Raw genomic sequence first — 14,107 nt, forward strand, 5'->3', positions numbered from 1 at the left:
TTTACAAGTCTCAGGGCGCTGTTTCCACAGTCGTATACCCGTCTGCACTGGTTCCCCACTTAGGCTTAGTTCTGCCTCCACCCACGCCTCTACTCAGCCGGCTCTCTGCGCCCAGCGTCCTGCTCCGGCGCGCGCGCTCAGATTTCGCGTGCTTTTTTTGACTTAATGGGGTCCTAAGTCTTGCTGCTGTCAGGAACAGGTCCCGGAGCTGCTGATGACTCGATGGGTGCCCCAAACTTGCTCTATTTCTTTTTAGCTGGGTTCGGAGCTATAGGTGAGTGTGGAGGGGGTGGGGGTGGGGCGGTTGCTCAGCTCGCGATTGAGTGAGTGAGAGCCCTTTTTAGCTTGGAAATGTCTCGATTCCACGTACCTTCCACGCTGTGCCCTGTTGTGGGGTTCCTCCGTTCGTCTGGACTTGTTTTTATGTCCCCTTGAGGAGTTTTGTATGTTTCGGTCAGGAGAGGTTAAGAGCTGCTTCTTACTCTGCTGCCATCTTAACCCGGAACTCTGGAAATTTTTTAAAAAGCAAATTTAAATTTAATGTAAAGAAAAATGTCCTGATAGTTTGAGCAACCAGAATGGACTGGTTTATCTCTGGGGAACAGTGGATTCTCCGTTACTAGAGGTCTTCAAGTAGAGACCAAATGACTACTTAACTGGGATATTATAGAGAGGATTCTTTTTCAGGAATGAATTGAACTAAATGACCTGTGTGATCTCTTCCATTTCTGATATCTTAAGATATTTTAACTGACTCAGAAGGTTTAGGCATTTGGGATATTTGTAAAAAATGAATTTACATGATTTATTTTTCTGTGTAAAGTCTCTTAATATAAGATGATTTCCAATGCAGGTGTATAAGTCAATACCGTGTTATAGTTTTCAATAGATGTTTAAAAAATTTTTTTAATTTTCTAGATTGTGAGAACAGATCTAAAAGAGCTTAGAGATTTTGATCTTGGTGGAGCACCATATGGTTACACACCATTTTGTGATAGTCGCACTGAGATGGATGGATACCGTTTCTGGAAATCAGGATATTGGGCTTCACATCTGGCAAGAAGAAAATACCATATCAGGTAAGAAAATGCATAGTTTTTAATCTTTCATCAATATGTAATTTATTTAGTTAGTGATTTTTCTACTGCCTGGGAGATATATGGAAAAAATATATATATATTATTACCAAATTCTTATTTTGCTCTACTGAATAGATACTAGAATCAACATGTAGATGCTTGAATTCCCCATCTTTGGTCTTAGTGATACTGATGCCTTAAATCTCAGCTCCTCCATTAGCAGAATCAGAGCATTTTTTGACTAATTATATTTCCCCCATAATTATATATATACCCCCATAATTAATAGGACATAGATTTAGAGCACACACACACATTATAGTTGAAGAAACTGAGGCTCAGAGATGTCATTAAATGATTTGCCCATGGTCACCCAGCAAATAAGTTCCTAAGACAAGATTTGAATCCAAATCTTTTGACCCAAAGCTTAGTGCTCTATCCACAGGAGAGAAAAAAGTAAGGTATCATTTAATCCAATTGGAATTCAAAGAAAAGTTAAGAAAAGACTGTAAGAGCCTAGAATATCTAGACCTAAGTAAACCCCATGTGTATAAATAATAACAACATAGACTTAAGGAATATTTCTTTTTCAGTGCCTTATATGTTGTGGATCTCAAGAAATTCAGAAAAATTGCAGCTGGAGACAGACTTAGAGGTCAGTACCAGGCTCTTAGTCAAGACCCAAACAGTCTGTCCAACCTAGATCAGGTATGTATGTTAATAAATTCTATCTAGATTTGGAGAAATCATTCGATATCTCTGGTTCTAGGAAATTCTAAGATGATTAATGGCAGAAAAAGTATGAGTCTGCCTTAGTGGTTTTCCTCACTAGTATTATTACATGGAATGTTAAATCTGATTTTAAAAAATACAAAAATAAAAACTGGAAAATAACTACAATTATACCTAGATCTGGCTAAGTTCTGGTTGAAAAGGTTTATTGTGAAAATTAACTAACTGGAGCTAGATAGCAAGAAGAAGAACATTACAGTGTGGGGTGTCTTTTACCAAGGATATCTTCCCTCCTTTAGTCTGACCCCATATTTTCACATTTTGTCTTAAAATTTTATGTTTATTGAAATTGGTGGATTCTTAGTGCTACTGCTTTCTGTAGAATAACTTGTGTATGTAGCATTTTAATGCTTATAAATTTTGTCAGAAATAAATATTTAACTTTTACAGTGGACATTTTAAGCTTTAAGAAGATTAAGGAAAAAACCTTCTTGAAGTTATACAAGTTTAGAATATGCAAACATTAAAGATAAACAAAAAGATGGAACATGAGTATAGTAAGGCATAATTTGAAATACATCTATAAAAAAATAAATCTATAAAATCTATAAAAAAAGATTCTGGAAGGTTTTATGTATCAGTGGTGGTGAACCAATGGCATGTATGCCAAAAAGGATACATGCAGAGCCCTCTCTGCGGGCACACTAACAGTCACCTGCCAGAGTTCATTACTAGAAAGCCACAGGGACTGGGGTAGAGCTATTCCCCTCCCCGTCTCCATGTCCTGAGGACATTTCTCCCCTGACCTGCCCCTCTGCCCAGAAGCCCAATAGGAGCACTTCCTCTCTCCCCTGCCTATCTCTAAGAGGTTTGCCATCACTGTCATATACCAACTTGAGGAGAACACACTAATCTCTCTCGTTTATCCATTTCACTTTGCTTTAGATTAGAGAAAACATTTTTTAAACCTAAATACAATGAAACCTGATTACTTCCTACTTCCTCCAAACCCTTTGGAGACATAGCCTACAACCTCTGGCTCTTTCATGTCTTTTGTGAGTCAATCATCCCATAACTGAACCCATCTTACTAGCCAACACAAGCTGTAGCCGGTCCTAGCTGACTTTGGTGACTGCTTCTTCCTGAGCACCTCTCTCCCATTGCCCCTGTATATTTGGAATTGGGAAGGTGCCATTTAAAAGTATGTTATATATTTCCTATGGACACGTGGGGACTTTGAAACTACATTTCCCATGATTCCTCATGGCAAACAGGAAGTATGATGATGTAAGAGAGGGGATAAGTCTCCTGGGGGAGAAGGAAGTGTCCCTCTTAGCTACCTGAGCGCCCGATACAAAAGGTAAAAATGGCTGAGGCAATGTGAATTCTTACAGGTGCATGGTCTAATGATTTTTATCTCTATCAGCATGGCCTTATTTAAACTACTAATTTCTCTTATTATATCCCTCTTATGTGGGATAGAATGACAGAAATCTTACACCAATCATGATCTGACAGCTAGGAGCAGCCATGAAGATCATTTTGGAGCTTTATTTTACTGAGTTTAGAGGGTTAAGATGAAACTTGTCCTGTTGTAGCATAATTGCTTCTCTCCCTACATATTTTTGTATCTGTACAAATATCATATCCTTCCAGTATACTATAAGCCCTTTGAGACTGTATTCATTTTTACCAGAGTTTTCTCAGTATCGAGAACACATAGATATTTAGTAAATCTTAGTTTCTGAGGGTATTAGCCAAAGCTGTTAGCAAAGACTGGCTATTGCAAAATACTGATAAAACCCAGAATTCCCCATCATAAATTCTGGGAAAGAAGAAGTCTAGAATTATCAAATGCTAGAAATTTTAGAATTAAAAGATTCTTGTCCTAGAGAATCAACTAAGAAGCTTGTAGAAATAATCAACAACTTTAGCAAAGTGGCAGGATACAAAATAAATGCACATAAATCATCAGCATTTCTATACATTTCCAACACATTAGAACAGCAAGAGGTAGAAAGAGAAACACCATTTTAAATTACCCTAGACAATATAAAATACTTGGGAATCTATCTACCAAAACAAACACAGAAATTATACAAAAACAACTACAAAACACTTTCCAAACAAATAAAACTGGATCTAAAGAACTGGAAAGCCATTGGTTGCTCATGAGTAGGACGAGCTAACATAATAAAAATAACCATCCTACCCAAATTAATTTACCTTTTTAGCACAATACCTATCAAACTACCAAAAAACTTCTTTACTGAATTAGAAAAAACTATAACAAATTTCATTTAGAATAATAAAAGATCAAGAATATCAAGGGAAATAATGAAAAAAAATGTGAAGGAAGGGGGCCTAGCAGTACCAGATATTAAACTATACTATAAAGCAGCAGTCATCAAAACAATATGGTACTGGCTAAGAGACAGAGGGGAGGATCAGTGGAATAGACTTGGGGTTAATGACATCAGCAAGACAGTGTATGATAAACCCAAAGAGCCCAACTTTTGGGACATGAATCCACTATTTGACAAAAATTGCTGGGAAATTTGGAAAACAATATGGGAGAGATTAGGTTTAGATGAACATCTCACACCCTACACCAAGATAAATTCAGAATGGGTGAATGACTTGAATATAAAGAGGGAAACTATAAATAAGTTAAGTGAACACAGAATAGTATACTTGTCAGATCTGTGGGAAAGGAAAGACTTTAAAACCATGCAAGAGTTAGAGAAAATTACAAAATGTAAATTAAATGGTTTTGATTATATTAAACTAAAAAGCTTTTGTACAAACAAAAACAATGTAGTCAAAATCAGAAGGGAAACAACAAATTGGGAAAAAATCTTCATAACAAAAAACTCTGTCAGGGGTCTAATTACTGAAATATACAAGGAGTTAAATCAATTATATAAAAAATCAAGCCATTCCCCAATTGATAAATGGGCAAGAGACATGAATAGGCAATTTTCAGGTAAAGAAATCAAAAGTATCAATAAGCACATGAGAAAGTGCTCTAAATCTCTAATAATTAGAGAAATGCAAATCAAAACAACTCTGAGGTATCACCTCACACCTAGCATATTGGCTAAAATGAAAGAAGGGGAGAGTAATGAATGCTGGAGGGGATGTGGCAAAATTGGGACATTAATGCATTGCTGGTGGAGTTGTGAAATGATCCAACCATTCTGGCTGGCAATTTGGAACTATGCCCAAAGGGCTATAAAAGAATGCCTGCCCTTTGATCCAGCTATACCATTGTTGGGTTTGTACCCCAAAGAGATCATAGATAAACAGACTTGTACGAAAATATTTATAGCTGTGCTTTTTGTGTTGGCAAAAAACTGGAAAAGGAGGGTATGTCCTTCAATTGGGGAATGGCTGAACAAATTATGGTATATGCTTTGATGGAATACTATTGTGCTAAAAGGAATAACAAACTGGAGAAGTTCCAGGTGAACTGGAAAGACCTCCAGGAACTGATGCAGAGTGAGAGGAGCAGAGCCAAAAGAACATTGTACACAGAGACTGATATACTATGGTAAAATCGAATGTAATGGACTTCTGTACCAGCAGCAATGCAAAAACCCAGGACAATTCTGAGGGATTTATGGTAAAGAATGCTACCCACATCCAGAGGAAGGACTGCAGGAGAGGAAACATATAAAAAAAAAAACAGCTGCTTGAACGCATGGGCTGGGGTGGACATGATTGAGGATGTAGACTCAAAACTACCACACCAATGCAACTACCAACAATTTGGAAATAGGTCTTGATCAAGGACACATGATAAAACCAGTGGAAATGTGGGTCGGCCATGGGTGGGGGGAACGCGGGGGGTGAAGGGGAAAGTAGGAGCATGAATCATGTAACCATGTTAAAAATGAATATTAATAAATGTTTAAAATTTAAAAAAAAGAAAAAAAAGATTCTTGTATCAACGATATTCAGACTTGCAAAAATTAACATGGCATATGTGAACTAATCAAGAGTTTTAATATGCTATTAGGTTGTCAGTGCATACTTGCCTATCATCATGTGTGATGTGCTGCTGTTCACTCTATTACCAATAGCTGTGTTAGAAGTTTGTTTTTAAAGAGCCCTTAACAAAAGGAAAAACAGAAAGAATATTACAGTTGGAAATACTGCCTGTGCAAAAAAAAAAAAGATTTTTAAAATGTCATATAATTGAGCAACATGAATGTGGTCATGGTAACTCTAAAACAACTCTGGAATTTGGATTGCCTGACTCTATAGTATAATATTATGAAACACACATATCAGCTTTTTGTATAAACAGAAGTGATAATGTGATGGAATGAAGTATCTTTTAAGTATATGGACTGAAGTTTGCAATTAAAAATATAAGAACACATTCCTCTTAACTGCAATGGGGAAAATAAGAAACTTAAAATAAGGCAGAATAGATGATAGCTTGAAGAAATCTTGGACTTCATAGACATTCCATAATGGCAGAGCAACCATTAAGACAAAAGCTTCTATTTTATTTAAAGCAGTGGGGGCAGGGCAGGGGGAATAGAAATGAAATAAACTGCAGAAACTCTTACTGCAAGTGTTGGTTGGTTCAATTGCTTTAAAAATGAAGTTTAGTTGTTTAACATTAAAATGACTAGAGAAAACCCAGGGCAGAAGAGTTTTGCACCTACATATCCAAATGTTTTAAAGAAAATTTAAAAAGATGGACACACTGATCAACAAAATTTTAATGAGGATCAATCAGGCTTACTCTGGAAAAGAATGGCTTCCAGAACTTAGATTTCTAAAAAGTGTGGTACAGAGAGCGGGGCATAACAGTTTTTCAGGCTTTACAGAATTCATTCTGTCAGTTAAGGAGTATAGAATCTTGGGAAAAGTTCAGTTGGTCTGGGGACTCATTGAGAGAATCAGGGTCCATCTGAGCTCCTTCTTGAGATTGAAACCTGGCCTATATTTTGCAGCTTTTCTTTTGAGATTTGTTAATTTAGCTAATTCCTTTGAATCTCCCTACCATACCCTATTCCCACCTTCATTCTCCCTGCCTGAATTCCTGTGAGGGTTTGAAAGGAGGGTAGTTTGGAGTGTTAGTTTAAACTTGATATTTTAAATAATCAAATAGGGCTTACCCTTGCAACAAATTATATATTGAATCTTTGTATACAACTTTCCTAACCCCATAGATTACAAACCCATCTGAGAACTGAGTTAAGGCAGGTCCTTTCTCAGTCTCACGTTCCTGCTTCTCTTCCCCACCTGAAGTTTCTCTAAGTGGCTGTTAGGGCTTCCTTGTATCCTCTACTCTGTCAATCTATCCTAGAAGACAATAAACCCCGTTTGTATTTAATCAAGATCTTGTGACTACTTCTTTAGTTGATTAATAAGAGAGGGAGGAAGAGAGAGAGGAATAACATACTCTCTGGAGTTTGAGGGAAGCTGAGGGTATCCATTTTGAAGGAAGTGTAACTTCAATATTTCCTTCCAGTCCCTTCCTGTAAAACTGACTAAAGCCTCGAGTCAGTTCCAAGCTGGCCATGGCTGGCTCTAACCTTGCTCTGTAAAAGTGTCCTTTTACTTGAAGGGCTCAGTCTATTTCCCTTCAGTATTTGTCTCTAACTGGGTCCCAGTCTGTGTTTCCCTGCTGCTATTGCCTGCCTTAGATTAACTCATCCTCTCCCTTGCAACCCTTGATACCTCAGTGTTATACTCCCTAAACTCAGACATTCCTTTATTTCTCCTACTACCTCAACTACCAACCTTCATCATTGTACCTTCTTCATTCACTATATTGTCTTAGGGATTCACAAACCCTTATCCATAGTGCCTATCCTTTATTCCAACCAGCTACTACCTATAGCCTAGTCCCTTGATTACCTCCAGCGTTGGGCCCCTTGCCTTGCCTTATTCCCTATTCCTACCAGCTATTACCCCTAGCTTCAGTCCCATATTACATCCTGCAGATTCCCTTATTACATCCTGAAAATCCCCTTATTACAAAAGAGAACTAACTCAACCTTTTTTAAAAATGTCTAAGGATTGGAAAAGGTAGGTAGCTCAATGGATAGGCCTAAAGCCCAAACGTTCTGGGTTTAAATGTGGCCTCAGACACTTTCTAGCTGCATAACCCTGTACAAGTCATTTAACCACAATTACCTAGTCCTTACTGCTCTTCTGCTTTGGAATCAATATTTAATATAGATTCTAAAGCAGAAGGTTAAGAGTTGGGTTTTTTTAAGTGTCTAAGGAAGGCCTAATTCTTTTATTGGAAGGTAATACAAAAGGGTATTTAAAATTAAAATCAATGCTTGTTTATTAGTCTCAAAATCCTTAGGCTATGAGAGGCTACAACATTGATCCCTTCCAGGTCCTTGGTGATGAAATAAGAAAGCGTGGATGACTAAAGCTATTTTCAAAGTTCAAGTTATTTTAGCCTAGCTTTTGAAAAACATTGCAAAAACAATAATATCACATTCAAATTACTGAATTTAAATAATGCCCCAGGTTATCCAACTATACTTGGGTCATTATATGACAATGTAACATTAAAATTCACCAAGATGTGGTGTTCTCTGTACCTGCCAGTATTAGTATGACATTTTAAGGGAAGAGAAAACAGTTTAGTCTACTGCTAAAATATTTTAAATGACTTTATATTTTCATTACATTCTCAGTGACATCTTACCTAAGTAAAATGGTTTTATTTTTAAACTTTTGCTCTCTATACTATTTTGCTTTTATTACTTTGTAATAAATTAATAAAAGATATATTTTTATATTTTGTTGCTATTTTATGATAATAAACAAAAACATTTTAAATGTTTTTCACTACTATTGGTTTAGAACCAATTACTATATTTTACATATAATTATAACTTTAAATAGTCAGAATCTGAATTATGTGATCACTTGACAGGATTCATTATTTACCCTATTTAGGATTTAGTTATACCTTGAATATCAATCCCTCTCAATACTCTCACAAATGTATCACAATTCTCTATATACCTTCTCTCTAATATAGCTCTGATTGTGTATAGGGGTCCAAGTAGGGTGGTTACACTGTCCTTAATTTGTTAGAATGATTTTGGCAAACCTTTCCCATTTTTCCTCCAGTTTTTTCCTTGAATACCCCAGGGATGATTTTGATTTATTCAGTATCTTGCCAGACTTTCTTTAAACTGGTTTTACACTCCATTATATTTCTTTGCTTTATGAAACAAAATTTCTCAAACTTGTTCATCAACCTTCATAAAACTTTGCAAAGGATTTTTTCTTCTAACCTGATCTTGTCTTCAGCACCCATCTCTCTTATTTAATCAGGTTACTGAGAACTTTGCTATGTTGCTTTCAGAGCTCTTTTGATGTCCTTGTTGTGGCAATTAATTTACATTGGTTAAACTTCCAAATAAAATTATTATTGTATCAGTGTCATTTCTGACAGCCATTTCTTATTTTTCTATTTTCATTTATTTGTTTAAATGGTTCAGGACTTAAATGTTTCCGTTGTACATGATGTTGTTTTCTCATTATTATTCTACTTGTTTATTTTACTCATTGTGATCTTAGTTTTGATAAGTCAGTGGTTTGATGACATAAAGATAGCTTATTTTGGAAAAACTCCCACATCAATAACAAATATTTTCCTGTCAAAGAGTAATATATTTCATTCTTTATAATTCTATTTGATGCTTGCCATCCACCACCTAATAATTATTTTTAAGTATTCATAACCTAACAGAAGTAAAAGGATTCTGCGCCATCTCCAAGTCTTTGTACTCTCTCATGCATTCTTCCTTAATGATGCTTTCCCAAATATTTCTCCTCAACCTCACCTTTCTCCACCTTTACTTTGAAGTCACCAGGTATCATTCTCAAAAACCAATGCAAAAGGTGCAATTATTTCCATATTGATCTTTCTGGAAATATTAATGATAATTAGTACTGAAATACATGGTGACTAATACTTGTGAATGTTCCTTTCAGTTAGTTGCAGCTTCTGACTTAAGCTTTCATTTATAGCCTAGATCGGTGATGGGCAAACTTTTTAAGTTTCCTTGTATTGTATTCTACTCATTGTATTCTTCAGATTAGGAATAATGTCACGTGCCTGCAGGCTGTAGTTTGCCCATCACTGGCCTAGAATGTCAAGGATAATATTCATCTTCTTCAATGTGGTAGCTACTTGTTGGTCATTGGACAAGGATTAGCCATCTAATTAAAATTTCTTGATAGTATAATAATTGTAGATTTGTTAACATCTTCTGCCTTGTTTCCTATCACTTTGCCCAACGGTCAGTGTAGATGCAGAAGGGAACAACAGAAGACTGAGGGCCATTTTTTTTTCATGCTATGTCATGGTCAAAAAAAAAATTATCATGAGGTAGTCAGACAGCTACTCTGTATCTCTCTAGAGCTAAACTGGGATGAGGAAAACAATCCATGGCTGAGGGTCAGACTCAAAGCTTTCCAGTCTGGTAGAATTCCCAGAACTTACATCCCACTACATAGACTTCAAGAAGCCACCATCAAAGTAAATACAAGGTTTTAATTCCACGATAGGGAAGGAGGGCACGAAGCAGTTGTCATGTAGAAGATTAGCTAAATCTTGGGGATGTGGGGATGCTGTGAGAGGAATACTTAAGGAGTTCATTCTAAGCATGGAAGAATGGTCAGTTGGCATGGAAAATGGAAGGCCATGTGTAAGGAATAGAAAAAAATTAGTTTGGTTAGATTAGAGATTGTGAGAAGAAGAGTTATACATAATGAAGCCAGAAAGCTAGTTTTGTGCCATTTTATGATAGTCATTAAAAGTCATACTGATGAGCATATTCTAAATTCTAAAGATAATAGGGATCTACTAGATATATTGAGTAGGGAGGTGACTTGGCCAGATCTGTGCTTATAGAAAAAATCACCCTCATAACTATATCAAAGAGGAATGTGAAGAGAAATTTGAGCTAGGGAGCCCAATTAGGAAGCCATTGAAAGAGTAGAGGCAATGAAGGAAAAATTAAGGTAAGTTTGTGTGAGAAGAGAAGAGTCAGATACACAAGATGTAGTGAAGATAGAAATAAAATTTGACAATTAATTGGATATATTAAGTAAATAAAAGTGAGGAGTCAAGGATAATACCAAAGTTATAAACCTGGGTGGTTGGATGTATCATGGTGCCCCTTAAGAGAAATAAGGAAGCGTGATGGAGGGAAGTATGATTAGAGGGAATACTATATAATGGGTAAATGTTTTGGAAATACTGAGTTTGAGATGTCAATAGTGCATCAAGTTTAAAATGTCCAATGGACCATTAGTGATGCATAACTGGAGCTTAAGAGAGACTCTCCTTAGATTTATAGCCATGAAAACTAGCAGCATTGAGATGATAATTAAACCCATGGTTGCTAATGAAGTCACTAAAAGAAAGTAAAGAAAGAGAAAAGGCAGAGTAATGAAGATTACTCCCATGTAGAGACCATGATATGAATGATGAACCAAGAAAGGAAACCGAGGAATGTTTAGTCAGGTGGGAAGAGAACTAGGAGGGGGAATATTGTGAAAACCCAGAGAGGTGAGAATCATTAATAATTTCAAAGGCATCAGAGAAGTCAAGAAAAATGACTATCAAGTCTGGCAATTTAGAAATCTTTGGTAACTTTGAAGATAATTGATTTCATTTGAGTGATGACATTGGAAAAACATTGTAAAATACTGAGTGAGTGAAAGGAAAAGAACTTGATTTAGCAAATGACAGCTTTTTTCATTGGTACTGTGAGGTAACAGAAGAGTCTAGTGAAAGTTTTTGGGGTTGTTTGTTTTTTTTTTAAGGACAGTATCTTGGGCACATTTGAAGACAATAAGGAAGAAATCCCAGCATATAGGGAGACATTTAAGGATTGGTAGGGAAAGGAGAATGATAGAAAAAAATTTTTAATATTAGAAAATATGGGAAGGACAAGGCTCAAAGATACATACATGTAGAGGAGTTGGCCTTGATGAGAATTCCTATTTATATCAGAGACTGGAGGAAAATGTCAAATGATTATGATAGAGTTTATAGATAAAAAGGAGGGGGAAAGTAGAAATTCATATCAAATGGTTTCAATATTTTCATTAAAGCGGTCAGGTCCTCAGATAACAGGGTAGGTAGGCAGGACCTGTGGGAGACTTGTGAGAAGTGAAGGTTCTGGTTTTTAACATGATGTTTCAAAATCCTCTATTTTATTATGTCTTTCCCCCCTCCCTTTTTAACTTGATGTTATTCAATTTTGCTGGATAAGTTATTTTTTATTGTAGATCTTTTTCCTTTGCCTTTTAGAATATCTCCTATGTTATCTAACCTTTTAAAGTTATACCTGATAAACTGTGTCATCCTGATTATAGTACCTCTTTTCTTTCAAGAGGTAATCAGTGCATTCTTCATATTTTTGATTGCCTTCTTGTTCTAATACACATGGCAATTTTATTTAATAATTTCTTGAAATATGACATCCACATTTTTAAATTTTCAATTGGTTCCATTCTGATTTTTAGGAAGTTTGTTACTCTAGTAACCTTTTGTACCTTTTAAATAAACTTTTGAGCTTTCCCACCCCATCCCAGCCCAGTTATTTCCTCCATAACCCTTTGTTCTTTTAAAACTTTTAATCATTTATTTGAATAATTTTAATTGTTTCTGTTTGAAAAGTAATTTTTTTCTTTAAGATTTTAATTAAATGTGGTTTTTGCTGTTGTTGCTATTTTCCTCTTTTGGATTTGTGACCTGGGTCATCCCTAGCATTATAAAAGTCTTCTTTTTTTTATTCTTTTTTTAAAAAATCTTGTTGTTGCTGAGGCTTCAGGAGTTGAGTTCTGGGTCTTCTCTACTCTGGGAATCAAACCACATTTCCTTTACTCCAGTTGTTAATCTTCCTTCACAAAGGACACCAAAGTTATCCTCCCCTGTAATCTACTTAAGTTAAAGCCATTTCCTTTGGACATAGATCCGAAAAGAAGAGGCCTTTTCTTTAATCTTCAACTACATCTAAGGATGCCCTTCTGTATGAGACCCACTGCAATCTTTTCCTTAGCACCTAAAGTCTACCAATTTCACTTTACTCCCATGGGGGATTTCTTTCTGCTAAAGCAGTTGAGGACTTTTTTTTTCCCCAGCTTCAACTATCAGTCTAAGCTGGGGCTTCCTTTTTTTTTAAATACCAAGGTGTTTCCTTGTTCAAAAATTTCGTTGTTCTTTTTCAACCTTTGAAGTTTGTCAGTTTTCCCTCTGTCTCTCTGGTTCTCAATTGTTAGCTGAAATGTTTAGACTTTCACCTTGGCTTTTTTCCTCCATCGGGGATTTTATCTCAAAAGGATCTGGATTATGTTTACTGTTTATCCAAAGGGTAAGTTGTTTATTAAGTGGATTGTGTAATATTTGGGTAGAACTGAGCTATACTGTTTTTTTTTTTCCACCAACTATCTTGCCTCTTGCTGCCATGAAATATAAATGCAGAAGTCCAGTGAAAATGAAAAAGTGAATAATCTGAAGGGACTTGGTAAAGATGAAGAGGGGAGGGGGAAGGGAGCATAAAATATTCCTAAGGGAAAAATTTAGGTTTAAGCCAGTTCATTCTATCTATCCAAAAAAATCACTTGGGGTAAAGACCTAGGCTAGTGAACTCTATCCAGTGTGGTAGGAGACAGAGTCTTTGAGATCCAGCCCCCTAGGAAACCACCATCATAGGGGTCTGAATTGAGAAAAACAGGGGAAAATTTCAGGGGAGGGACTGAAATTACTAAAGATCTCAGGAAGAAGAAAATTCAAAGACTTTCAAAATAAGCAGTAAAACTGGAATTTCGGCTGGCTACAGGAGGGGGGTGGGGAGAGAAAGAACATGAATCATGTAACCATGGGAAAATATTCTAAATTATTAATTAAATAAAATTTAAAAAAAATAAGCAGGTAAATAAAAACATTAACAACAGAAGGAAATGTGGCCTCCAGATCCAGTCAATTTAATTAAGTTTAGGCATTCATAACTAAATATTGCAAAGAAAGCAACTTTCTTGATGAGATGGAGGGTCCAATGGAAACCAAGAACATGGAACAACAGCATACTATTCCTGAGTGGTTCAAAATAGAAACGAGAATGATGAGAGCAGAATTTATGACCTACATAGCAAAAATGACAGAATAGAAAAGCTGGAATCCACAATGACAAATCTCACCAAAGAAACAGAAGAGAAAACAATATATTGGGAATGAAAATATGTCAAAGTGAAGAACAATCTAGAAGAAGGAAAGCAAAAATCATTGA

At 36.0% G+C, this 14,107-nt stretch overlaps 1 protein-coding gene across 1 annotated transcript in view; it reads left to right on the forward strand.

The window, feature by feature from the left end:
- Window positions 1–14,107, forward strand: part of UGGT2 (UDP-glucose glycoprotein glucosyltransferase 2) — a 261,577-nt gene that overhangs the window by 231,663 nt on the left and 15,807 nt on the right. The window contains exons 35-36 of the mRNA XM_044667227.1: window positions 919–1,079; window positions 1,673–1,787. Coding sequence (XP_044523162.1) covers window positions 919–1,079; window positions 1,673–1,787 — 276 coding nt within the window. The remainder of the gene's footprint in view (window positions 1–918; window positions 1,080–1,672; window positions 1,788–14,107) is intronic.

The sequence above is a fragment of the Gracilinanus agilis genome, chromosome 3, assembly GCF_016433145.1.
Source record: "Gracilinanus agilis isolate LMUSP501 chromosome 3, AgileGrace, whole genome shotgun sequence".
In the NCBI taxonomy this organism is placed as follows: domain Eukaryota; kingdom Metazoa; phylum Chordata; class Mammalia; order Didelphimorphia; family Didelphidae; genus Gracilinanus; species Gracilinanus agilis.